The sequence below is a fragment of the Akebia trifoliata genome, chromosome 7 (assembly GCF_017979445.1).
Source record: "Akebia trifoliata isolate Shusen 1 chromosome 7, ASM1797944v1, whole genome shotgun sequence".
In the NCBI taxonomy this organism is placed as follows: Eukaryota; Viridiplantae; Streptophyta; class Magnoliopsida; order Ranunculales; family Lardizabalaceae; genus Akebia; species Akebia trifoliata.
The window spans coordinates 4,487,481-4,515,215 of NC_141381.1; the positions used below are offsets into that span (position 1 = coordinate 4,487,481).

Consider the following 27,735-nt stretch of genomic DNA (forward strand, 5'->3'; position numbering starts at 1 on the left):
ATAGGGAGATTAGATTTAAAATTGGGTTGGGGGATAAGGTTAGATTTTGGGAGGATTTTGAGTGTGAAACTTCACCTCTGTCTACTCAATTTCCATCCTTGTACGTTTGCTTTTTGAAAAAAAAATAACACAGTAAGGCAGTGTCTGGTTTGAAACGGGGTTATAGAATCTTGGGATCTGGGATTTAAGAGGAATTTCAATGATTGGGAACTGACGGAGGTTTCATCTCTTCTAGATCTTCTCAACTCGATCCAATTCAGAGAGAACGAGCAGGACAGAAGGGAATGGTTCAAGGCTAAGGATAAGAAATTCTCAATCAAGTCATTCTATTATCGTTTACTTCCGTTGTGTGAGGTTTCTTTCTTTCCGTCTATTATTTGGTCAGCTCTTGATCCTTCTAAGGTGTCCTTTTTATGGTTTGCCTCTCTGGGTAGGATCCTTACTTTGGATAATTTGATCTACCGGGGGTAGATAACTCCAAATTTTTGTTATCTTTGTTCTAGGAATGGGGAGTCTATCAACCATATTCTTATTCATTGTTCTTTCTCCCGTGTTATTTGAATGTTCTTCTTATTTCGTTTCTAGGTGGATTGGGTTCTTCCTATATCTTTTTTTGCTCTGTTAGAGGGGTGGAGTTTCAATATCTTCTATTCTAGAAAGAGGCATCTTTGGGCTATCCTTCCCTCTGCCATTGCTTGGGATCTCTGGAGAGAGCGCAACAACAAGATATTTCTTAACAAAGAGAGCTTGACTCACACAGTGATTTTAGAGATTATGGGGTTTCTTTTCCTTTGGTCAAAGATGAGTAAAGATTTTGAGGGAGTGCACTTCCAAGATTTTGTGTTTAATTAGGAAGTAATCTGTCATTAGTTCCATCTCCCGCTGGAAGTGTATTTTCTTTTCTTTCTTTAAATTTTACCTTGTTTGTGGGGGCTATCTCAACCTCCTCTTCTCTTTTTCTTCATTAATATAATTTATATTTATCAAAAAATAATAATAATAATAATAATGTTTAGTAACCTTTCTGATTCTCACTTCCCTATAAAAAAAAAAGAAGTCAAAATGGGTAGAAATAAAAACAGTTCAGAATGCTTTTGACAAAGATATAAATTATACTCAAAATAAAGACTATGGAGTAAAAACAAAAATTAAAACTAAAAGGAAAAATTAACTTCATTGGAATGACTCATAAATATGTAAAGAATGAAAATTGAAGTTTAATTATAATAACTCAAAAAGGGGAACATGCTACAATTGTTCATATGTTTGAAATATCTAAATGTTAATTGTCGAGATCATTCGAAGATTCCAAAGAACGACACATTAAAGAGATGTGATTAGCTCAATAGGATGATTCCAAGGATTGCTACACTAATTTATGTAGGTTCATGTACATCAACAAACAGTAGTGGAAACTTTAGTAAGGAAAGGAAACTCTAACTATGTACTATGTACTATGTTTTTTTTTTTTGTTCGAGGTGGATCAAAGGATCCATCCCTGAATGAAGTTATTCTCACCAGCTATGCTCCTCGGAACAGTATCTCCTTCATGTTGAGAAAAGTTGTGGTACCTGTTCCAACAGCTACATTGTATTCATCTCTTATGTAATGCGCCTTAATCTCAACAAAAGATTTGAAAAAAAAGAAAAGAATTAAAAAAAAAAAAAAAGGAAACGAGAAATGTCGTCAAATGTACCCAATTTGTAAGGTGGGTTCACAGTCCATGGGATTGGATTGAGGAGGTGAACAGGAAAGTTGTTTGGAATTAATACATTAGATTCCCATAATCCTTGAATGGCTCTTAATGAACCCTGCCCTTCTGTCTCTAGCTGAAATGTAAGACATCAGAACATGAAGAATTGATCAATATTATTACTAAATAATTAGCTGAAGAAAAAATATTTCAGAAGTATTGGGCAACCACACTTGAAGTAAAAACCTTAGTTTTAAGCTCCTTGTTTATATCTCCAAGATGTCGCTCTTAACAACATTAACAGAAAATCCATAAGATTGCTTCATTAATCAGAAAAAAAAAACGATGAGTGATGGAAAATATTATGTAACAAAGGTGCTGGAAATTTTCTACGCACCTATTACCTACAGTCAAAATAGACCCAAATAGAAAACATCGAGGTTCTCTTTATAGCCACCCACCTCATCAATGGGAAGCAGATCAGAAATTTCTTTTTAAATCCTCTTGTGTGAGCTTCACCTTCAAGGAGTTGAAGAAGAGCATGGGAGCTTTGAATACTGAATTGGTGAAACTAGAAAATAAGGCTTTTGAAGCCTTCAAACCTAGAAGGGCTGCGAAGTAGGACCCTAAATATACAAAAATTGCACTAGCAGTTGAAATTCCTGCATAAACTCCAATTAAGACACCACTGCTGATGTGAGGAAATTGTATAGCTATTGCTAACCAATAGGTTGAAGCAATCTGAAGAGCGACAAAAACAGAATGAGTTAATATAGACAATCCAGACGAGGATATAATCGTGGTTCAAGAGTTCTTCATAACTTCCTGATTGTGTTACTTGTCCACCTTCCATAACCTAGAAAAGCAAGAACCTATGATCTTCATATATGTGTCATCAAGAATCCATATTAGAACACACTAGTACAAAAATCTGAAATGTTTCCTTGTAAGACTCGTCACCAGAATTCTATCAGCTGCAGCAAGATACTCGACTTGATGAGTCACCAGAATGACAGTCTTCTTTTCCAGAGCAGCCATGACACAATCCTACAATTATTTCATCTAATATTCAATAACTACAAAAAAAAAAAAAAACAATGATGATTGGGTTGTCAAAGGGAAATTACAACCATTGTACCTTGATAATCAATGATTGGGTTGCTTAAACCCAAAAAATGATGCATTGAAGTTTAGAAATAATGGGCTTTGGGATGGATATAAAAAAAAAAAAAGAAATCTTAAGTAGTACAAAATTTCTAAGCATTCCAAGCATGCACTAATGTATTGAACCCAGATTTTGATGTGTCAAGTTTGGGACAATTTGTCTATCCATTTTTCGAATCTTCTATAGAAATGTTAATTCAGAGAATATGCAGTGTTCAACCGGGCTTCATTGTCTTATAGACAGGTATACACATATGTATGCATCAACATTCTAATGAAATTTAACCTTCTTTACTCATATTGAAAAGGGTAGCAGCTGTATGTGCATCAACTGCACTAAAAGGATCATCAAGGAGGTAGATGTCTGCATCATTGTAGACGGCTTGAGCGAGTTGAAGACTTTGTTTCTGTCCACTCATGTTGAGCCCTCTCTGTTCGATTTCCCTACTCAATGGGTTGGGACACTGGTACAAAAAACATATGCAACTCTTCATTTCCTACAAGACAATGATACAAAATTGAGTATCACATCCAATACATTGATACTCTGCTCTAATGTTTAGTATTGTCTTTGACCTTCAAATCCCCCCAAATATAATGGAACTTCTAAGTCTTGCAAAGTTGCTTGTTATAAAGTTCGTTACAACACACTATTTGTACATTACTACAAATAAGAAATTATTCGGAGTTCAGAAATACGCTATCCCGGTAGAAATCATCATCAAGTCTTAAACATAAAATTTGTAATCTCATCTCCCAAAGTTAAGTATCATATAAGACTCATAAATACTAACACAAAAATGATAAAATAATGTAAAGGACAACATATACCTTGGAGTACCCAAAATCGCATATTTTCAAATGAGGAGCCGGGTTTCCATCCAATGGTGTATTTTCCAACTTCAAGTCACGGTAAAATCTATGCATCTCACTGCTTCCCAGTCCAGTGAGTCCATTATGTCACTACTTCATTCTTTTTTTGGACTTTTGCGGAACACCTCATTTGAATCACACAATGTTCCATATAAGGCCAAGAGGCATATTTGCCTTTCCCTCTTGCTTATGCCACCTCTTACATGTCCTTGCACATTTTGCTCGCAAGCACAGCTGCTGCTCCCATTCCTTTGACGTGTTTTTTCAGATGTGCTTACCATCTGCTGTCAATGTAGCAAGTCAAAATAGCCACTACCCCTTCTCACTACCCACAGCAGCACACACATATGCTCAGCCCACATTGCCACCACCTTCTTTCACATGCAATCACTATGTGAAAAAAGCCCATATTTGACGGTCTTAGCCCGTCAAATTTCTCAAAATTTGACAGATCATCCTGTCAAATATGCCCGTCAAATACTTTCTTGTAGAATTTTTTTTTTTTTTTGACGGCCCTAGACTATCAAATTATTGGAGAATGAGCTTCAAAAAAAAAATCCATAGAGTATGACCGTCGAATTTGGAGGTTTAACAAACAATAGTATAGTCCTCTAATTCACCAATCACAATAAACGAAAAATAAAAAAAATTCAGAAAAATAAAAAACAAAAGAAAAATCATAAAACAAGCTCCAAATTAAATTAAACAACTCAAAATTTATATTATATATTGAAATTCCATTACTAAACAAGCTCTAATAGAAGCAATTGGACATTAACAAATAAAATTGAGTCACATAATTGCTTAGAAATAAAACACAATCAAAGTAAATGGTTGTGATGCCTTTCATCTCTTCTGACTCTCTCCGCTCTATCGTGTCCTCTTATTTTCCTCATGGTTTGGACTATCTTTTTAGTGTTTGTATATGTTGCAAATGCTTTTTCTCCGAGCATGATGGTGCATGGAGTCGTCTTGCACGTTCCTCTGAGCTCATTTCCTGAGAAAGATCAATTGCTAGAGTAGCATTGTGTTTATAGCCAACCAAAAGCACGTTAAATGGAAAATATATCTTCTGAAACCAAGAGTAGAAATATAATTTAACAAATGCAAATACAAAACCTTCATTAAATGGTCCAAGGAAAAAAAACTCCATTGATTAGATGACTTTGATCATGTAATCAGAGTGAACTTTTTATCAATAAAATATCCTAGATGAGACTCATTAAATGATAAACTCCCACCTTTTGAAAGTGTTTTACATATTGTGAATTTTCATTTATAAATGATAACTTTCATCTAAACTCCAGAATATTTAGAAAAAAATCAAGCAATTTTTTGCAATTGGATTGTTGGGAAGTCTTTCATACCTTTAACTTCTTGTACCTATAAATTGCACCCAGAATATTCAGCCACTGTCTCTTATATTTGTGGATGCGCTTGACTTTTATGTCAAATAGGCTATTGGGGTCAATGCTCAAACCAGTCACTTGCAATATGTACTGTGCCAGATGACATTTGTTAGCCATCTTTACCAATGCCCACTCAGTTTGCAAGTCTTCATTATCAGCAAACTGTTAGAGAGAGAGGTCAGTGACTACATTTCACTCAAGTGAAAAATCTGCTAATACTACACTGAATATCTTGAGCACATACTTGACGAAGCTTAGAAAGGAGGCAATAGTGTGGGTACTTATTAGTTACAACAATTTTGTAAACCAGGAATTCTTGAATGGATTTTCATTTGACTTGGGAGAGTAAATTGCTTCTCTCAATTTTCTTCAAGTTTGACTACATCTACTTATTTAAAATATCGTAAATATAAATTGTTGAGGTGGGTTAGATTCCTATTGTATCCTAATTATTTTGAATGCAATCTCTAAGATAGAGGGAAAAGGGATCCACCAATTGGTACAAGATCTCAAAGTTCTTGGGTTTTTTGCACTTAGTGCATCATGAGTTTTAGGTAATCGAGTAGCACTTCAAGTATGTATAAACTCACAATGAGGGAATGGGGATATGATCTCACTTGTGAAGGTAATAAATTTATGGTTAGGCTAGCAAATGGAGCCTGAAATTAAGGATTGTGTTTGGTTGCACTTGCAGGGACAGCACCATTCTATTTGAGTTGCTTGTACTTATATTAAAGGCCATGTCATGAACTAAGAACAAGAGGGGAGTGTAGTGACTCAGGTTGAATCTTCATTAGTGACAAAGCTAACCCTTACCAAGTTTGATATTTAATTGGGACATGTGTGAAGTGGGTGGCCCCCTTCTGATATTATAGTTGCACTATACTCTCTTACTTAATTACATGGCCTATCTTCTTTTTTTTTTTTGGGTATGTTGTGGGGTGGTATTCTAGAGTTAATAATAACACATTTTTCAATATTATAGTTGCACTATACGCTGCCTGGGCTTGGGCTTGTTTCTTGCTACATTCATTGAAAAAAGAGGGAAAGCAATATTTAAAGCATCCTTTACATGTTCTCAACATGTTGGTTTGGGTCTCTCACAAGTTAGAAGTTAATTTATGGACTTCTACTTAATTGTTGTGCATGTGCTTCATTAATTATTGGAACTGGAGGAATTATAGTTTCAGTAAGTGAGGATTTGATATTTATGTCATCATGTACAGACTACGCGCTGCAGCTTTAGGGATATAAAGCTTCCACCAATATTCCAAGACAGATCCAACTCACTAGTTTTGCCGACAGTAAGAAAATATCTCTCCACTCATTCCAACTTTGTTGCTTTCTATGTAACAAGAACTTTCTGTTTGGAAGGCATGTAGACACTCAGCACATTAGTCCATTATTTTTCTAATTGTACAAGAGAATTATTGGCTAGCATGTTATTATTGTCAAACTTTCAGCTTAATTTGGGTAAAACAAAACAGCACAAGGTTCATTTTATGTTTCCATTCTCTTCTTTTTTCTCAAAATCGATATGGGGTGACGGACTATCCTATCTTGCTATCAATCTTGTTCAATGTATTGGTCTTCTTATGAGTGAACTAGAATCAGATTTGTGTGCTCTTCTTTACAAGTTTGTCTTGTAGACTCCAGTGGAGATAGCTTTGCCAAGGAAGGCAACATCATTGGTTTTGATCCTGCATATGAGTCGGTTATTCTGAAGGTATTGTGTATTTCAGAACATATACCTCCTTAATAGATTTATGATATACTAAACTACTGAAAGTGTTTGCGTGTACTAACAATTTAAGAATATATTGTTATTAGGGTGCTGTTAATTTGTGCCCGGTACACGTTAAGGTGCATTAAATACACCTCCAAAATTTATGTTAGGAGCGGATGGAATTTGGATTTTCTGCTTGTGGATTGGCATACACTATGTGAAAAAAGCCCATATTTGACGGTCTTAAAACAACAAAGAAGTCTAACCTGAAAAAGGAGATTTAGAATATATATACTATGTTGATGATTATAAAACTAGTAGTAAAGAAAGTGGAACAGAGTGGCTCATTAGCAACACAAACAAGATGTTGGCCAGCTTGAGCTAGGTGAAAGAGGGGTACTTACCTCAAGAATTGGTCGGTCATGTTCAACCTTTGGAAGAACAGATAGAGAGCGATCATAAGCACTAATGCCGCATCACCCTGCACAAGGAATGACACAATTCTCAATTGGATCTCAGATCGAAAATTCCAATAAAAGAGAACACATTACTAATAAACACCATTGTTGGAACCTAGAGCAACAAAATCACAACAAAAGATAACGCATTATCTGGCTGCAATTTTTTACAGATCTAACAATAAACAGAGATGACAGCTTACATACATCTCACTTAATACTATTGTACGGTTATTTGTTGCAAAAAATATGCTCAAACGAAAGGCATGAATCTACATATTCATTCACCACGGAACTTATGATACAGAGATAAGTTGACTTGAGAATATCACGTTGGTTAAGTACACAAATATTAGCAAAAGATTAAAGAATACCAAAGCATTGCTTGATGTATAACTAAGAGTACCTAAGGTAAAGCAAAGGAGCAAGACCTGCAATGAAACATTGTGAAAGTCATTAATGTATTTATATGATTAAAATCAATAAAATTTTATTTTGAGTTCTATTTGAAACCAATAAAACATAAAACCAGAAAAATGTAGAATTCTTGTTACCTTGGAGAATTGGCGTTTATCTCTCATTGAAGTGTATAAGGTAGGAAAAACTGGATAGGTAAAATAACAAAAAGCATATAAACTAATTGCTCTAGGGATTGTATTCAAATGTAAAAGGTTTCCTTTTTCATGGAATCCGACTCCATCGAATGCACCAGCCCACGTAAAACAGCAGATGATGATAATAGAAGATATGACCGTACTTGCAGATACATAGGAGAGCTTGCTCAAGTCATCTAACCACTTTGAAGGTAGAATTATAAGGGCCATGATTACAATGAGTTTTTTGTTTATAGCAAGAGAAGAGAAAGTCTTCTTTTTATGATAGTGCCTCTCTTGCCAAAGTTTCTTTCTGTCCTCACTATCTCGATCAAGCCAAGAGATGAGGAAAAGAGAGGTCTTATAAAAATTAAAGTAAAAAATATATATTGAAAAGAAATGAAGGTTTTGTGTATGCACGTATCATTCCAACAACAAAATAAAAATAAGGAGAAAGTGGAATACATACCTCTCTGGATTGAGTCGCAAGAAGAAGGGGTAGCTCACCAACTTCTTTTAATTGCTCTTTGTTTCTTGAACAAACAAAAGGAGATAGGAACAAGAGTAATTTGGGAAATTAAGGAAATGAAGAGCTACAAAAGAAATATAAGCCTGAAGTAATACCAAGACGTCAGCTGAAGTAATACCTGGCTGTAATTGGACCAGGCTCATTGTAAGTTTCTTTGGGTTCCTTTCAATTAACCCAAAGAAACTTACAATAAGCCGGAAGTAATACCTGGTTGTAATCGGACTGTATAGGTTCTAGTTCGGCTGTTGGAGGAGCTGTTTCTATTTTAGCCAAAGAAGAATGACCAAAATGGATGGCAGCCCATCGCAGAAAAGCCCGAATATCCTGCTTGCTAATACTCCCAATGGGATTTATATCTGCTGAGTTGCAATCATACTATGCCAAAAAGATAGAAACATGTGTTCTCATTACGATTTAATAAGGTCTACTTACTACAAAGATAATAGCTATTAAATTCTTAGTCATGTAAACAATTCCATTGCGGATGTATTGTAATATTTCTACAAAAACAGGGGTTCAAGAATTAAAAATTAGGAAAAAGAACTAGAAAAAACACACTAGGTTACTAAGCTCAACCAAAGCACGAGTCAATTCAAACCAATACTAAAATTTTCAAGTAAGAAATCAAAAGACCTGCCTCAAATTGACTCGACTTAATTAAGTCTTGGGGTCAGTTTAATGAGATCAATGAGTTAATCAGAACAAAAGAAGCAACTTGTTCAAGTATTTAATGATCTGGAAGGATAGTCACTCTAGAACCTCAGCTACATGGAGAACCTTGAGCTGAGACGTGGAATGTTGGATTTTTTCCCACATCAAGATTTGCAAAAGGGGGATGCATACCAATACAGTCAGGTATCATTTTTTATCCTTTTTGTACAAACGCCTAGGGAGAAAGGATAAAGTGGTCCAAGGCCCAACAACATTGTCTTCATACTGTCAAACTTTTTAACTCAGGAAATAAAGAAACAGTAACTGTCATGAAACAGAAGGAAAAATTCAATAATACCTTTGTTAAGTAACCACGCAATCCTTCATCCACATTGGAGCTACCCAATACAAGATAAAATCCGGGATTGTTGTGAACCCAAGGCATGAGTAATGCTACCATAAAAGCTAGCACCATTCTTATTCGAGCTTGAATATTTTGCAGCCCTAAGTTCTCGGTATTTGATCCCCCATCGACCTATGCACATAAAAAAATATGGTTGAACTACTAGTGAAATAAAATCAACTATTGCTGAATTGCTATGGTTTATGGTCATCAAGATTTGCCTTGTAACGTGAACGTTTTCCCGTAAGTGCTTGGAACAAGGAAAACAAGGCAGAAATAACACTATCTATGCAAACATCAAGGTGCCATGAGCCAATCTCATCTGCTAGCGCATTCACCCGCAACTTTGTGACTTCTAAACTACAAGGAAACCATATCAAGGGCTGTCATAGATCACTCCAAAAATGACAAAGTTGAAGCAATTAGTAATGCAAAACTTTCCTACGTGCAAATGCAGCTTTTGGAGCTGATATTCTACACACCATTGTTTACATATATGCAAGACAAGCAGCACAAGAGTTGGGAAAGAAAGACATTTATTTAGGGGTGCCATTTTTGGCAGAATGGGTGCGGAATAAAGGGTATTTCTGGAAATCACAAATCACAGCAGCAAAAGGTATCTTGTTGCATTGTCATTTTGCAACTATTTTGTTTTTGTTGTTGCAAGTTTTCATTCATAATGGTCTGACTAACAGAGAAATTAATCTAGGTGCTATTCAGCTACTACAATTGCAAGAAGACATCCATCGGCAATTTAAAATGGATACCAGTGGGCTTGAAAATGATGTTGAATCACATATACTGTCAAACAAGGACACACATAAGGCAACACACGCAAACACAAACCTGTCAAGTGATGTTGAATCTTAAATTTATCATCTAATTTGATCGTATTATTGTCGATATTTTTCAATAATTGATTTATGCACTTTTTTACTATTTTCATCGACCAATATAACACATCCAATTCAAACCTAACATTGTTAAATATAATAACATATTTATAATTGGAAAATCAAATATATCATGCAAAATCAGATCATACAAGCTCCACTGCAATCCAAAATATTTCAAGCAATCAATATATACTTGAGAAGAAAGGACTAAGGGAAATATATTTCAAGCAATCAATATAAGTTAAGTCATTTAACAGAGAAAAATTGCTCTTACTTATTCAAATCAAATTACATGCTTCAATCCAAATCTAAATATATTAGATAAAAAACCCTAATACGATCTATATAAAGAAAAGAGGGATTAGAGAGAGTACCTAACCCGAAGTTGCAATGATTCCTAGCTTGTCACGTGAGGTGATGCAGCAGGTAACCGTGCATTTGTGATCACTTTGAGCTATCAGAGATAGGTAGTGAGATCGATAGATCACTTCGAGAAATGAAAGATTAGATACAAAGAGATCGAGGATCAAATCTAGATTGAGATCGATCGATCAAATAGAGTGGGAGATGAGATCTATCGAAGGAGACAGATCGAGAAAGAGATTGATCGATCGATCAGATGGAGGGGAATATAAGATCGAGAGAGAGAGGGACTGTGAGAGAGAGATGGAAAGGTCGATCGATCAAGAGAGAGACTGTAAGAAGGAGATGGAGAGATCAATCAATCGATAGAGAGTGAGAGACTGTGAGAGAGTGAGACTGTGAGAAAGAGATGGAGAGGTCGATCCTCAAGAAAGAGATTGTAAGAGAGAGATGGAGAGATCGATCAATCGATCGATCGAGAGAGACTATGAGAGAGAGATGGAGAGGTCGATGATCAATTGAGAGAGAAAGAGAAAGGTCATTCGAGAGAGAGAGAGAGAGAGAGAGAGAGAGAGAGAGAGAGGTTGATCGAGACTGAGAGAGAAATGGAGAGGCCGGTCGAAAGAGACAAAGAGAAAGAGATACAGTGAAAGAGAGACAGTGGGAAAGAGAGAGTGAAGATCGAGAGAGAGAGTAAGTTTGAGACTGAGACTGAAAACGTCGTCCAAAGGCCGTGGATTTTGAGTTTTAAAATTCGTCGGGCCAGGCCCAACAAATTTTTTGATTAAAATTCGAGATTTTCACGTAGTGAATAGTGGCCAGTTGTTGCCATTTCATGTCCACAATAGCAAAGGCCGTTATTTTTTTTTCCCCGATTAAGCCACATGGCTGTTCACAACAACCCCATCTCACACTCTTACTTTGTTGCCAGCACACACATGGAGAACATGGAGGCCTCCAAGCAATAGCAGCTTGAATGCCTACAACATAATACAAACTATGTATCTGACTGATTGTAGAATTTAAAAAACAAAAAGCCTTGATGTTACTCTGATGAAATAAATAGACATGAAATTTAGAATGGTATTTGAAATCACCTCGACCTGATGATCGTCTGCTAAATAGCAGATAGGGGTCTGATTACATATCTCGGAAATTTTAAAAGAATAGGAGTCGCCACCTAGTTTAGGTCTAGGAACCAAAATAAATTCAAAATGGATATAGGTCGGTCCACGGATCAGAGAGATGGGTAAGGGGTCAGGTTACGGGTTTCGGAAGGTATTAGGCACCGAACCCGTCTTATTAAATGATCAGTTTCTACTACGATCTAAAAATATCTTATGGTCAACATTCAAACACTAAAAGTCAAACTAGGGTCCAATCATTATCAAATTACATCGGATTTACTAAACGAATCTTACAGCTAAAATAACTACATAGATTTTCGAATTTCGCATGATGGAACCTTACGATTTAGTAAGGCTTACGTGACACCAAAAATTAATGGATCAATTCAGTCACATTTTGAAAAGTATGAATTCGATTTTTAATGCCATATGCGCCAAAATCAGTGAGTCGACTCATCAATTTTAATCAAAGAATTTTGATTTTTTAAATTACCACGTGTATTAAAATCATTTAATTAACCCACACATTTTTTAATCAAAGAAATTTGATTTTTTTTAATTACAACATGCATCAAAATCAGTGAATGAACCCACAAATTATTAATTAAGAAATTTGATTTTTTGAATCGTCACGTGAACTAAAATCAGTAAGTTAACTCACAAATTATTAATCAAATAATTGATTTTTTCGAATTGTCACGTAAACCAAAATCAGTGAGTTGATTCACGTGCCCATTTCATAGAAAATCCCGATGTTAAACTTTCAATGTACACTAAATTAGTGAGTTGACTCACGTGCCCATTTCATAGAAAATTTCGATTTTAAACCTCTAATGTACACAAAATCAGTGAGTTGAATCACATGCCCATTTCATACAAAATTTCTATTTTAAACCTCCAATTTATACCAAATCAGTGAGTTGACTCACGTGCCCATTTCATAAAAAAATTATATTTGAAACTTCCAATGTACAAAAAATCAGTGAGTTAACTAACAATCCTAATTTCATAGAAAATTTCGATTTTGAACCTCCAATGTACACAAAATCTATGACTTGACTCACAATTTTGAGCAAGGAAATCTTGATTTTCTAAAATCTTCACGTGCATCAAAATCACTGATTTAACTCACATATCCATTTTATAGAAAAAAATCAATTCAAATTTTTAATGTACCCAAAATCAGTTAGTCGACTTCAATAATTTTGATCAAGGAAATTTTGATTTTTCAAAACCGTCACGTACGCCAAAATCATTGAATTAACTCACATATCCATTTTATAAAAAGAAAAATCAATTCAAATTTCTAATGTACCCAAAATCAGTAAATCGACTCAATAATTTTGATTTTCCAAAATCCTCACGTGCGCCAAAATCATTGAATTAACTCACATATTCATTTTATAGAAAAAAAATCGATTTCAATTTCTAATATACCCAAAATCAGTAAGTAGACTCAATAATTTTGATCAAGGAAATTTTGATTTTTCAAAATCGTCACGTGCGCCAAAATCATTGAATTAACTCACATATCCATTTTATAGAAAAAATCGATTCAAATTTTCAATATCCCCAAAATCAATAAGTCGACTTTAACAATTTTGATCAAGGAAATCTTGATTTTTCAAAATCGTCACGTGCACCAAACTTAATGAATTAGTCTATACATTTCGTAAAATCAACGAATTGATCCATTAATATTAGAAAATGAAAAAATCGATCCGATAATATTAATAATCAATTGGTTGATCCATCAATATTTCATAAACTTTAAAAATTGCCATTAGTGCCACGTATACTTAAAAAATCGACGAATCTATTCGGGTAGATAAAGAATTATGAAATCAAAAATAAATAAATAATAAATAAATAAAAGTAAATAAAAAATTTACCTTTAAAAAATGAATTTTCCTCCAAAATCAATATTTTTTTTTTTGGATTTTTTGAATGGTTGAAAAAAAAAATGGAGTGAAGAGGAAGAAAAATATAGAGAATGAAGAAAGAAGATGGTTGGGGGGTATCTTCTATTCTTGATTTTTTTTTTCTTTTTTTAGTTTGAAAATGGTGAAAAAAAATTTTAATGGAAAGAGATGATTGTTGTACGTTTTTTTTTTTTCTTTTTTAAAATGAAAAAGAAGAAGAAGTAGGGTTTCCGTCCAACATGGGAAAGAGGAGTTGACGATTTTAATGAAAAAGAAGGTGTGACTTTTTTTTTTTTTCAAGAAGGAAGAAGAAGGTTATAGGTTTAATGGTGAAAAAAATGTTCCTATTTTTTTTTTAAGGGTAGTCCGAAAAATGTTTTTTTTTTTCTTTTAATAGTTCATTTGATATACTTTTATAGTGGTTCTACTATCAAGCATGAGAGAGGGAGAAATGAGACTAAAATGGAGGACATGGGTAGTTATGAGAAGTTGGAGAGAGGGAGTGGATGACATGGAAAAGTGAGAGTTGAAGAAGAAAATGTGTGTCCACATATTTTCTTTCTCACTTTTTTTTATTTTTTATTTTTTATTTTTAGAGAATGGGGGGTGGTGATCCCACGCTACTCGCCTTAATGATCTCTCATAGATCATTAAATTGATTGATCGGTTAGAACTCGATTTTAATTCAATCAAATTTAGATTTCAATTTGATCGAGTGGATTTTATTTTTGGTTGATTGATTTAATTTTGAATTCGATTGGTCGATTTTAGTTTTCAATTTCGTTGATCGATTTTAATTGGTCGATTGGATTTTAATTTCAATGTTAATCGATGGATTGGATTTTGATTTAAAATTTTGATGGATTTTAATTTTCACTTTGCTTAATCAATTGAAGTTTAATTTGACTTTTATTTTATTATGATTTGATTTTGAATTTTTTTTTAGTTTGATTTTGAATTTCAATTTGATTTTAAAATTTGATTTGATTGATTCAATTTTAATTTGATTTTTATTTTATTTTGATTGGTTGATCAATTTGATTGATTCGAATGATTTTTAACTTTAATTTCAATTTGATTTTCAATTGAATTTCAATTGGATTTTGTCGATGTTTAAATTTTGATTTTATTTTTGTCTTTCAACTTGATTTTAAAATTTGATTTGGTTGATTCAATTTTAATTAATTTTGATTTTATTTTGATTGGTTGATCAATTCAATTTAATTTTACTCTTTAATTGGTTAAATGATTTTTAACTTGACTTAAAACTTGATTTTGATTTTGTATTTTAATTGGTTTCTTGATTTTTAATTTAAATTTAATTTTTATTTTGTTATTTTACTTGAAATTTAATTTTATTTCGATTTTAAATTTTTGTTAAATTTTAAATTTTAATTTGATCTTTGTTTAGTTTAATTTTCAATTTGAATTTTATTTTGATTTTTGGTTTAAATTTAATTTGAATTTTAAATTAGTTTCTTGGTTGAATTTTAGTTTGATTTTCGATTTGAATTTTATTTTCCTAGATATCAGGGTCTCTAGGTTAGAGTTAGATATTGAGGGGCATTTTGGTCATTTTGATGACTTTTTATAGATTTTTCTTGACTTTCTCTGTTTTCATTGATTTGGGTCCCATTAGACTCAAAATCACATTCTAAGTGCAATGGAGGTATTTTCGAGATTTTACAGGGGTCCAAAATTTATGAGGGGTATTTTTGTCATTTTAGTGATTTTTATAGTTTTTTACAAATTTTAGCATGAGGTTTCTTTCAGTTCTTACGTGATTATTTCTAAGTCTCAAAGTCATATTTTACTAGCGTAGTAAGTCTCTAACTTATCGAACTATGTAGCGAACCTATGCGCACGTGCTTGCTAAGTCGGACGTAAGATGTAGCAATAAAACATAAACTTCTATGTCGAGTCGTGACAAGTAGGGAGATGAAAAAAAACTAGAAACAGAAGAAATTAAGCAGTACTCACAAGCCTTCGAGTTCTTTTATATTCATCATTAGGAATTTACAACAACCAGGTGACGAATTATCGAATTAAACAGATGAAAAAATGGGGTGTCTACAGATGCCCCTCTATGGCAAAGGGTGGAAGCAAACTGATGCCAAATCTATTGTGGTAGATTGTGCGACATCTGAATGCCAAAGCTAGTGACAGTCTATTTTGTAACCTGATTCGACAATTTGTCGAAGCGTCCAGATCCTTGAGGGTAACCTCTCCTTGGAAAAATGTCAGATCCTTGAATTTTGAAAAATTCTCCTTAAGTAATGCAAATGCAATAAGAGTGCACGTGTGTGCCATTGTGTAGTGATAATTTTGAAAATGTGCACCTCCATTCTGTACATTCATGCTAAGAGGATAGCAAATTGTGTAAGGTCAACATAAAATCCGAGCAACGTTTGAAAAAAAATCGGATAAAAGTGAGTAAAATCTGAGCATAAACTGTGCAAAAATCTGAGAATAATCTCAGCGGGTCTGAGCAAAATCTGAGCAGGTTTGAGAATAATCCGAGACGAATCTCGACGGGTCTGAGAAAGAATCTTGGTAGGTCTGAGCAAAACCTGAGTAGGTCTGAGTAAAATCTGAGACGAATCTCGGCGGGTCTTAGCAAAATCTGATAAGAACCTCGACTGCATCTAAGCAAAATTCGAGAAAACCCTCAGCGGTATCTGAGAAAAATCCTAGAAAACCCTTGACGGTGTCTGAGCAAAATACGAGAAAGAATCTCGACAGGTCTGAGTAAAATCTGAGTAAGTCTAAGAATAATCTGAGACGAATCTTGGCGGGTCTGAGCAAAATCCGAGAAGACCCTGGCGGCATCTGAGCAAAATCTGAAAAAGAATCTCAACAGGTCTAAGTAAAATCTGAATAAATCTGGGAATAAACCGAGACGAATCTCGGTAGGTCTGAGCAAAATCTGAGAAGACCCTCGGCGACATCTGAGCAAACTCCGAGAAAGAATCTCGGTAGGTCTAAGCAAAATCCGAGTAAGTCTGAGTAAAATACGAGACAAATCTCGACGGGTCTGAGTAAAATCTGAGTAAGTTTGAGAATAATCTAAAATGAATCTCGGCGGGTTTGAGCAAAATCCGAGAAGATCCCAACGACATCTGAGTAAAATCCGAGAAAAAATCTCGGTAGGTTTGAGAAAAATCTGAGTAGGTCTGAGTAAAATTCGAAACTATTCTTGGGGGGTCTTAGTAAAATCTGAGTAAGTCTGAGAATAATCTGAGACGAATCTTGATGGGTCTGAGCAAAATCCGAGAAAATCCTCAACGGTATCTGAGCAAAATCAGAGAAAACCCTCGGCGGCATCTGAGCAAAATCCGAGAAGACCCTCGGCAGTATCTAAGCAAAATCTGAGAAAACCCTCGGCGGCATCTGAGCAAAATCCGAGAAGACCCTCGGCGGTATCTGAGAAAAATCCAAGAAAATTCTCAATAGTATTTGAGCAAAATCCAAGAAGACCCTCGACGACATCTGAGCAAAATCCAAGAAAACCCTCAGCGGTATCTGAGCAAAATACGAGAAAACCCTCGATAGTATCTGAGCAAAATCTAAAAAGACCCTTTGGCGGCATCTAAGCAAAATCTGAGAAACCCTCGACGATATCTGATCAAAATCCGAGAAGACCCTCGACGGTATCTAAGCAAAATCTGAGAAAGAATCTCAGCAGGTTTGAGTAAAATCTGAGTAAGTCTGAGAATAATTCGAGACGAATCTCGACGGGTCTGAGCAAAATCTGATAAAGAATCTCGGCAAATCTGAACAAAATTTGAATAGGTCTGAGTAAAGTCTGAGACGAATCTTAACGGGTCTGAGCAAAATTCGAGAAGACCCTCGACGACATCTAAGCAAAATCTGTGAAAGAATCTCGGTAGGTCTGAGTAAAATCTGAGTAAGTATGAGAATAATCCGAGACGAATCTCGGTGGGTCTGAGTAAAATTTAAGAAAGAATCTCGATGGGTCTGAGTAAAATATTGGAGTGAAATCTTACTCCACGGGATTCATTTTTTATTTATTTATGAAGGTCAGGTCAACATTCTAATTTTCTTTGAGCCTCAGGGGTTTTTCAAAAATTGCTATCAAGAGGGTGATATTTAATTTAGAGTTAACCTTATCCTTTGGGGTTGAAATTGACCAAGCTTCTAAACAAAATGCCCCTAGTTTGATAGGGAATGTCGAATTGGGGATAATTGAACACGTTTGAAAAAGAATGCCCCTAGTGTAAGGGGGGAAATTGTACTCTTTAAAAAAAGGGAAGTGCCTCTGTTATGAAGTTTTGAAATCTTTAATTACCGCAAGCGCAATAAGGATTTAACTTTTAATTTTGACTTCTTTTTTATTGAAAATTTTGAGTTAGGCTCAAAGAAATTAGAACACAATATTTTCTTTTGAAATTCATCATAAAATCTGTTCTTTCTTCTCGTTGGTTCACTTAGAAACGTGAAGCTATTCATATTAATCATAGACGAGATACTTGTATCCACTGAGTCTATATTTGGTTCAAATTGGGTATTGTTTGCCCCGAAGTCAATGCAGCTTAGTCATTTGGATTTTCAATGTTTTGCTTCGGACCGCCTTTTAGATTCTCAACTTGATTAAGATTTCCTTTTGATTACTCTGATTTTTGCTTAGATCTCCCTTTCAGATTTTCAATATAGCGAGCGTGCTCTAACTTTTGCCTAGATCGCCTTTTCAGGTTTTCGATCTAGCGAGCTTATAATTTTCTTTTTCTTTGCTCTGATTGTTGCCAAGGCCATCCTTTCGGATTTTCAATCTTGCGAGCTTGCCTTAATTTTTTGCCTAAGTCGTCCTTTCTGGTTTTCAGCCTAGCAAGCCTTGTTTTTTTTTTTTTACTTTTGGAGTTACTATCTGATCACTCTTGTTATTTTCCTTGACCTTTTCGTACGGTATTTAAAAGGACTTCCATAGGTGAGCTTAGGAGTAGGCTAAGAAACAAAGGAGACTTGAGGCTCAAAACCCAAATGCCCTTATGTGGCATTTCTTTTTAATTTTTTTCTTTGGATTTTCTTCCCTATTTTGACAATATTTTTTATTTTTTATTTTTTTTAAATCTTTATTTAGGGAATATTGTTTTTGGTGTCTCAGGCCTAAAGTAACTTCTCAGGTTGTCTACGTACCCCAGAATTTTGGGATCAGACCAAAACGTAGTTCAAACACATTCCCTTCCTTAGGTTGGATGATTAGGTTACGAAATAAAAAGGAAATTTTTTTTAAAGACTGCAAAGAGCTGAAGAAGGAGATATTAAAACGGGTAACTGAAAAATTGGTTCAGCCAAAGATGGCCTCCTTGAATATAGTACCGCTCGATCTGGCTAAGGTTGAATGATTCCAGTATTTTGGCGTCATTATGATCTTTGAAGTCTGACAGCTTTTCCAAACAATTTTATCTTGATGACGAAAGGACCTTTCCTATTGGATTTGCAATTTTCTTTAAAGGCTAAATCCTTAACTTGCATGTCCTGCACCTTCGCTTTCTTATCAAAACGCAAATGACTCTTCTTTGGTAAACTTATTCTAAGAAATTTTTCTTTGATTTAATTGAAGTCTTGTAACGACGATCAATCAAATTTTTTCTGACGATTGGCTCTCTATCAATATTTCCTTTCATATCACATAGTAAAAAGCGCTAAGTAACTCTTATAGAAGATCAAGTCAAAGTTGGACGATGCGAAAAGAAATTTCGCATGCTAATCTCGATGTATCTCATACATTTTCATGATGATGGTTTCCAAATTCTTGTTAGCTGCCTCAATAGTAATCCACTCTGGGTGCCCTACTATTTTGAGACATCCAGCGTTGATATCTTTCATAACCTCTCCTCTAATTAAGTCTATTCTGGCTTCATATATGATGTTTCTGTTTCATAGGATAAGTATTCATTTATTGGTGGACAACACCCAGGCTTACCCAACATATCCACTGAAAATGCCCTCGATTCATGGGGTGCGCGGATCCGCTTTTGACCCTTGAGATTTGGGAGTCGCCACCTAGTTATTAAGGTCTAGGAACCAAATTGACTCTAAGAAAGGCAAACATTACTAATCTACGAAAGAAAAAAGGGTCCGGGGATCACGTTACGGGGTTGGAAGGTGTTAGGCACCAACCCCGTCCGGCCAAAGTCGGTCTCTACTAATTTTCCAAATAAATTACATTGATAAAAAAAACCTAGGTAAAAACATTAAGAAATTATACCTTTCCGAAGACAACTTTATCCTTCCCTTAAATATGACAGAGTAACTCCTTGTTCAGTATTCCTTGCTTCAGTCTGTCTTCAGATCTGATTTCTGATCTCCGAGGCGAGGTATCCCTTCCTTAGATCTGGATTCTTCAAATTTATTTATGAATTTTGGAGGTATTTTTGAAGGGCTTCTAGGTGTTTTTTAAACTAAAATTGAGGTATGGCTGTTAGGTAAGGAGTTGAGGCTCCAAAACTAGAGTTTATGGGAGGTTAGGGGGACTTTTTGACCTACTTCTCTTAAGGTTTATGATTTGATACGAAAATAGGGTGTGAGGACCTCTATTATAGATTTTTTTTTAAGTGTTGATTTAGATAGAATTAGTGTTTGATTATAATTCTTTTAGTTAGAATTGTATTTTAGTTAAAATTATTTTAGGTAGAGTTGTATTTTAATTAGAATTATTTTAGGTAGAGTTGTATTTTAGTTAGAACTCTATTAAATAGAGTTATTATTTAATTGGAACTCTATTAGGGTTTTGACGTTTGGTTTTATTTGATTGACTTTAAGATTTTGACTTTAGTCTTAATTGATTGACTTTAATATCTAGACTTTAGTCTTACTTAATTGACGTTAATTTTGACCTTAGTCTTATTTAATTGACTTTAATATCTTGAATTTAGTCTTGTTTGGTTTACTTTGATTTTTTGGAGAACCCCCCTCTATTATATCTTTAATTCTTTGGACCCCCAAATGGAGGGGTCCTTAAAGAAATATCTTACGAACCCTCAACAATTTTACCTGAGAACCTGATTGATCGATTTCTTTGGTTTAAAATTTTAAATTAATTTCATTAATATTTCACTTTAATTATTTAATATTTTATTTATTAATTTTGAAAATTTTAATTATAAAAATTGTGAAATTACCGTTTTGCTCCCAGAAAGGATTTTTCGCGTTTTAAGTCGATTTTTTATGTTCCAGGATGTTTTAGAATCGATTTTTCATAAAGAATTCAATGGAAATATTGGTTTGTATCATTTATGAAGTTTTTTGTGTGAAATAATCGTAAACTTTATGAGGGGCATTTTCGTAATTTTGTTAAATTCTGTTAAAATTGGTGAAATGATTTATTTGGTTTCGATTTGTTATTTTATGTGTTTGAATGAGTTTTCCTAATCGTAACGTAGGCTCTAGGGTTGTTTTGATATTAGGGGTATTTTGGTAATTTGGTCATTTTTAGTGATTTTTATCGTGAAGCTTCTTTTTGGTCTGCAAGATGATTTCTATGTTTTTGGGATCGTATTTTCCTAGCGTAGCGTGGTTTCTAAAATTTTGTCAGTTTGAGATACCTCATCCGGATTTCTGAAACATATCTGGTAACAAAATAAAACATTGGAATAAACATCCATCATTGGGAACCGTTGCGATCGGGTTGACGAGTTGATTAATCAGGCGGATGCAAAAATGGGGTATCTACGCCTCCCAAGACCACGTGAACAAATCTCTTTGAATTTTCTGAATAAATTCACCATCTCCTTGTGTTCCTATAGGGATAAATCAATTTCAATCTGAATTTCTTGGGAATTATTTTTTTGTTCCGAGGTTAATGACTTTTGTTTCCTCAATTAGATGTTGAACCTGACATTTGTCTTGTTGTTTAATTTGGGAAGGGTTCCTCGTTAAAAGATCCTCTCCTGAAGTCAGATTATCAGTTAATTCGTTAATGCGCTCGAGGTATTCAAAAATTTATTTTATTCTATTAAATCAAATGGGGTGATAGAGGCCACTGCAAGCTCGAAAAACTAACTCAACTCAATTAAAACAAAAGGGTTAGACTCGATGCAACGAAAACAAGACATTGCAAAATTGGTAATAAAAGAAATCTAGACTCAAACCAAACCACATGACTCGTGAAAAATTAAAGACAAGTACGTACAACAAGTTTGAGTACAGACTGAGGACTCAAGACATCGCTTTCAACCGGTAGGACTGAGGCACTGTGATCTTTAGAGAACAACTGGGCAATGTTGAGAGATTCTGAAGCTATTTCTAATTGTTAGCTTAGTACTGATGTTCTCTCCAAACGACTTGACTCTAGACTCCAACTAGGTGGCGGACGCTTAAGTTCGGGCACAATAGTTTCCTTAAACCCCATCAAAAGTGAAGTATTTATTGCAGACCTGAGAATAAGATTTTTTTTATCAAATTAGAACTAAAAGTTCATCTTGATAGTGTTAAACTAAACCCCCCTAAATTCAAAGTCTTTAACTGATGACACATTCCGAGCAAAAATTTGCATGAAGATGATTTGTCAATTGATCAGGAATCTTAAGAAATTTAATCATGATTAAGGGTTGTACGACCTTCCAAGAGTAAGATCTAGGTTGTGCTAGTCGATACAACCCTTAATATATTTTCTACTAATCCCAATCTTGTTGATTAAAAATATTCAGTCCATTGAATTAAATTGGCCAATAAAAATTATTGGAACTGTGTACCCATTTGAGTTTGGGCCGATTCGACCCAATAGATCTGAATATTCTACTTGAATCACTTCAACTACTATTTTTAAGTCAATTAGTCAAATCGGTCAATGTTTTGATCTATGAGATCTATTTACCAATTGGGCTAACTGATTTACATAGACATTGATCGGTATGTCTCATAGTTATGTTATTAGGTTGGACCGGTATTACGAGTTCAATTTGAGCGGTGTGGACCGGTCCACCCACTTACCTTTTAGTTAGATTAAAGAAAGGCAACCCGGGAGCACTTATGGTCAATTCGAGTTGTGGTCTAGTAGGAGTGCGCCTAAGTTCTAGGTCTACTATATGATTGAGACTAGGTTAGGACAAGGCTTAGGTCACTTCAACCTGAAACACCGATATATTATCCCAGTTTTACCTGGTCAAGCAGTACATGATATTCCAGTTTGATATACCCGAAGGTTCTGTACTAAAGTTATAGCGTGCACGGGCGTCCCCCATATCCCGAAGGACCAGGTTAGCTTAGATCCGGCTACTCGATTTATAAGGACATGACATGATGCAAATATACGTATACATCCTCATGAGTGTTTGCAAAGGGACAAAGTTCGCCTGGGACGTTTTTCGCAAATATCCAACCATTCAAATTAAATACATCCAATCAACAAAGATAAATAATTGAATATATCTAATCACATGACAAAGAAAGAAATGATCAAATCTAGCCTAATTTAAGAATCTCATTGAGTCAACTAGGTTAACTCGAGAAAATAGTCAACCTAAGGATAGTTTTGGATCAGGTCAAGTTTGACCCTAAATGACCCCAGTGGAGTTGGAGAAGAAAATGTATGTCCACGTATTTTCTTTCTCACTTTTTTTTATTTTTTATTTTTATTTTTTTATTTTTGGTGAATGGGGGTGGTGATCCCACGCTACTCGCCTTAATGATCTCTCATAAATCATTAAATTGATTGATCGATTGGAACTCGATTTTAATTCAATCCAATTCGGATTTCAATTTGATCGAGTGGATTTTATTTTTGGTTGATTGATTTAATTTTGAATTCGATTGGTTGATTTTAGTTTTGAATTTAGTTGATCGATTTTAATTGGTCGATTGGATTTTAATTTAAATGTTAATCGATGGATTGGATTTTGATTTAAAATTTTGATGGATTTTAATTTTCACTTTGCTTAATAAATTGAAGTTTAATTTGACTTTTATTTTATTATGATTTGATTTTGAATTTTGAATTTATAATTTGATTTTAAATTTTAATTTGATTTGGTTGATTCAATTTTAATTTGATTTTGATTTTATTTTGATTGGTTGATCGATTTGATTTATTCGAATGATTTTTAACTTGAATTTCAATTTGATTTTCAATTGAATTTTGATTGGTTTTTGTCGATGTTTAAATTTTGATTTTGATTTTGTCTTTTAACTTGATTTTAAAATTTAATTTGGTTGATTCAATTTCAATTTTATTTTGATTTTATTTTAATTGGTTGATCAATTCAATTTAATTTTACTTTTTAATTGGTTAAATGATTTTTAACTTGATTTTGATTTTGTATTTTTATTGGTTTCTTGATTTTTAATTTAAACTTAATTTTTATTTTATATTTTAATTGAAATTTAATTTGATTTCCGATTTTAAATTTTTGTTAAATTTTGAATTTTAATTTGATCTTGGTTTAGTTTAATTTTCAATTTGAATTTTATTTTAATTTTTGGTTTAAATTTGATTTGAATTTTAAATTGGTTTCTTGGTTGAATTTTAGTTTGATTTTCGATTTGAATTTTATTTTCCTAGATATCAGGGTCTCTATGTTAAAGTTAGATATTGAGGGGCATTTTGGTCATTTTGGTGATTTTTTATAGATTTTTCTCGACTTTCTCTATTTTCATCGATTTGGGTCCAGTTAAACTCAAAATCACATTCTGAGTGCAATGGAGGTACTTTTGAGATTTTTTAGGGGTCTAAAATTTATGAGGGGTATTTTTGTCATTTTAGTTATTTTTACAATTTTTTATAAATTTTAGCGTGAGGTTTCTTTCAGTTCCTGCGTGATTATTTCTAAGTTTCAAAATCATATTTTCCTAGCATAGCGAGTCTCTAACTTATCAAATTATGTAGCGAACCTATGCGTACGTGCTTGCTAAGTCAGACGTATGATGTAGCGATCCTAAGCGTGCGTAAACTTCTATGTCGAGTCGTGACGAGTAGGGGGATGAAAAGAAATTAGAAACAGAAAAAATCAAGCAGTACTCACAAGCCTTCGAGTTCTTTTATGTTCATCATTAGGAATCCACAACAACCAGGTGACGAATTGTCGAATTAGGCAAATGAAAAAATAGGGTGTCTACAGTATTAGTTCTCAAGGAAGTACAATATTGAAAGCTGGTTATTTTGCTCTACCTGAAATCAATGGACATGTGCCGCTCATCGCACATCAAGTAAGATCCAATAATAAATGGAGCATCTCTTGGATATAGTCATATATGTCCCTTAATTGCATTGACCAGACAATCATAATTGCTGTGTGTTTTGCTTTTGAATAGTTGGAAATGAAAATATTTACAACTACTAAAACATGTTCATGAATCAGATATAGTTATTGACAACACTTTTGGGACCATAGCCATATCGTCGTGGTAACCAGTCAATAAAACCCTGATTGACAAGGGCATACATATGTACATTGAGTGTTGCATATAAAGCACAGACACCCATATCCATCATGAAATATAGGAGTCCATCATAGTAAACTTTAAAAAAAAAATAATAATAAAATAAAATTATTGAACCACCAAAGATTCTTATTTTTTATCTTATATTCATTCAAAATTTCATCAACAAATATGACTTTCTCAACGTTTTTGCCTTCCCTATGAATGCAGACAATGTCATAATCTTTGCATATAGTCTGAACCTGTAAAAATTATAAAGGACTATTTGATCAATAATATTTTCCAGCTACCCCTAAAGGTCCTAAATAAAGAGAATTTTTTTTTCTTATTTAAAGAGAAAGGAAGACATTCTCAAACACCATTTTAGGACAAAAGTATCTCCTTGAGTTGGTCATAGACAGAGTCCTACATCCCAGGTCTGCTGATTGGTTCATTTTAGTGTCCTAAGAAATTAGTATGTTCATGGAAGAACACATTGGAAAGCACACATACCCAATCCAAATTCAAATTAATGTGTTCAATACATCTTAAGTCTAAGTGAATGGATTCCCTGCTCCTTCATTGTTCATACACATTGAAAGCACACATACCCAATCCAAATTCCAAATTTAAATATATTCATTTATTTCCTGAATTATTTTGAAAAGTAAACATAGTAGTTATTTGCATAGACTTGTCTATTAATATTGTCCTTTAGCAAAGCTTCTCCCACCACAGGTATGTTTTTCTCCCTATAGAGTTGTTTTCATGGAAAATCATGAAATCTCATCAAAAGCATTTAAAGATATAAATTATCAAAAACTTTTTATAACCAAAAACCAACATTCAGTCTAAATTTCAACCAAAAGAAACAAACAAACAAAGAGTATGACACTGAAATTACTTTGAAAACTTTCGTTGAACCACCCCCCTCTCTCACAACTAGATATAAAACCACACAACCCACACCTGCTAAAATAAATCCACAAAAAAAAGAAATGGTGACGTTCTCTTCAAAATGAGATATTGGCATTTAAATATCATAGACTTCAATACAATCAGGGTCAACAAGTTCCCATGCTCGAGGCTGGGCCTCTTTACTTTCACCACTTTCCATTCTCTTCGAAGAACTTTTTCTCTCACTGAATGAAATCTTTGTCGCATGGAAATCTAGAGAATGATAAGTTTTTTTGTCATCTTCCTCCCAAAAATACATCCTCACACACTAGTTTAAATGACCATACATCCAAAGGAAACCACAAAAGATAAATTTATGTCTCATTTAGAACAACAACTATAAATGTTTGATTTTCATATATAAACCACAAAAGATAGATAATAAAAGGCAGAATACTTGAAATTAGGATCATACATAAAAAAGAATAGGAATCTTTCAAAGAGCTTGAATTTTGTAAAAAAAATTAATGAACTCTGCTTAGATTGGGCTTTCCACTGCCAATGATCGAGCAAGAACAACAACTGAAACTCGAAATTCTATCGAAAAAATTTAAAAATTTAAAAAAATGAAAAACTATATGAAACATTTTCACAATTAGAGAACCGTACCTTGAAGATTTGTAGAAATCCTTAAATAGTACTTTGAAATCTCAAAAGGAAACCAATTTAAGAAAAGCTCTACAACGAAACCCTGGAAAAAGTTCCCTCTACACTAATGCACTGAGGCTGGTCAAGTTGAAGATAGAGCATCGTAGGGTTTGAGGATTTGAGAAAATGGAGCTTGATTAGGGTTTAAAAAACAGAGATCAGATGTGAGAAGTCAAAGATCCCTTAATGTAAATCGAAAATGAAGAACACTTGATGTAAATCGAAAATGAAGCTTCATTAGGGTTTGAAAAACAGAGATCAGATGTGAGAAGTCAAAGATCCCTTAATGGAAATCAAAGATAGAGCTTCGTAAGAGTGTGAGAAACAAGAGCCAGATGTGAGAAGTTGATCAATACTTGATGGAAATAGAGGATGGGGCTTCGTTAGGGTATCCGTCTCACGGTTCATTCCGATTTGAATGTGAGATCTAAAGGTTTATCTCAAGGTTGTTGATCTAAACTCGATACTAAAAGAAAAGGTATTCAACAGAGAAACGACTTTAAATCGTTTTCGATTTAAAACGGCTAAAATCCGACTCATACTACTTTTCCTAATTCGTTGTTTTCTTGTAATGTTGGTTAGCAATTCAAAGGAAATTATTGAAACTAGGAAATCTTACCAAGAGGGGGTTTAAATGGGTTTCTCGATGTACATTGTGTTGTAATCATCAAGAGACAAATGATCATCTTTTCTTTAAATGCCCATATACCCGATGGATCTGGAAACAATGCCTGCAGAAATTTGGAATAATAAGAATTAGTATGGGGGCACTAGAGGAGGAAGTGCAAGTTATCAAGAATGTGTGGTTTCAAGAAAAACAGACAAATCAAATGTTGAATATAATGTTCTGTGCAGTGATATATTTCTGTTGGAAAAAGAGGAACCAAAGAATATTCTTTGATTTGTCCGTCCAACAGGAAATTGTTTTAAAACAGGTGGGAGAGGTA

At 34.0% G+C, this 27,735-nt stretch overlaps 1 protein-coding gene across 9 annotated transcripts; it reads right to left on the reverse strand.

Moving 5' to 3' along the window:
- Positions 1–4,447: 4,447 nt before the first annotated feature.
- On the reverse strand, positions 4,448–27,521 carry LOC147398064 (glutamine-dependent NAD(+) synthetase-like). Of its 9 annotated transcripts, none has more exons than XM_086447180.1 (10): positions 10,770–11,292; positions 9,721–9,859; positions 9,455–9,631; positions 8,653–8,820; positions 8,386–8,449; positions 7,878–7,927; positions 7,730–7,754; positions 7,270–7,346; positions 5,098–5,301; positions 4,449–4,727 (listed from the first exon to the last, which is right to left on the reverse strand). In XM_086447180.1, exons 3-5 carry the CDS (start codon positions 9,569–9,571, stop codon positions 8,420–8,422), a joined length of 315 nt encoding a protein of 104 aa, XP_086303306.1. In that variant the 5' UTR covers positions 9,572–9,631; positions 9,721–9,859; positions 10,770–11,292; the 3' UTR covers positions 4,449–4,727; positions 5,098–5,301; positions 7,270–7,346; positions 7,730–7,754; positions 7,878–7,927; positions 8,386–8,419. The 9 variants fall into 9 exon arrangements, 5 of the variants coding, with proteins under 5 accessions (XP_086303303.1, XP_086303306.1, XP_086303305.1 ...); XM_086447179.1 differs by having other exon boundaries at positions 7,698–7,754; XR_015179729.1 differs by lacking the exon at positions 8,653–8,820 and having other exon boundaries at positions 4,448–4,727; positions 7,698–7,754; positions 10,770–11,294.
- Between the last annotated feature and the right edge of the window lie 214 nt (positions 27,522–27,735).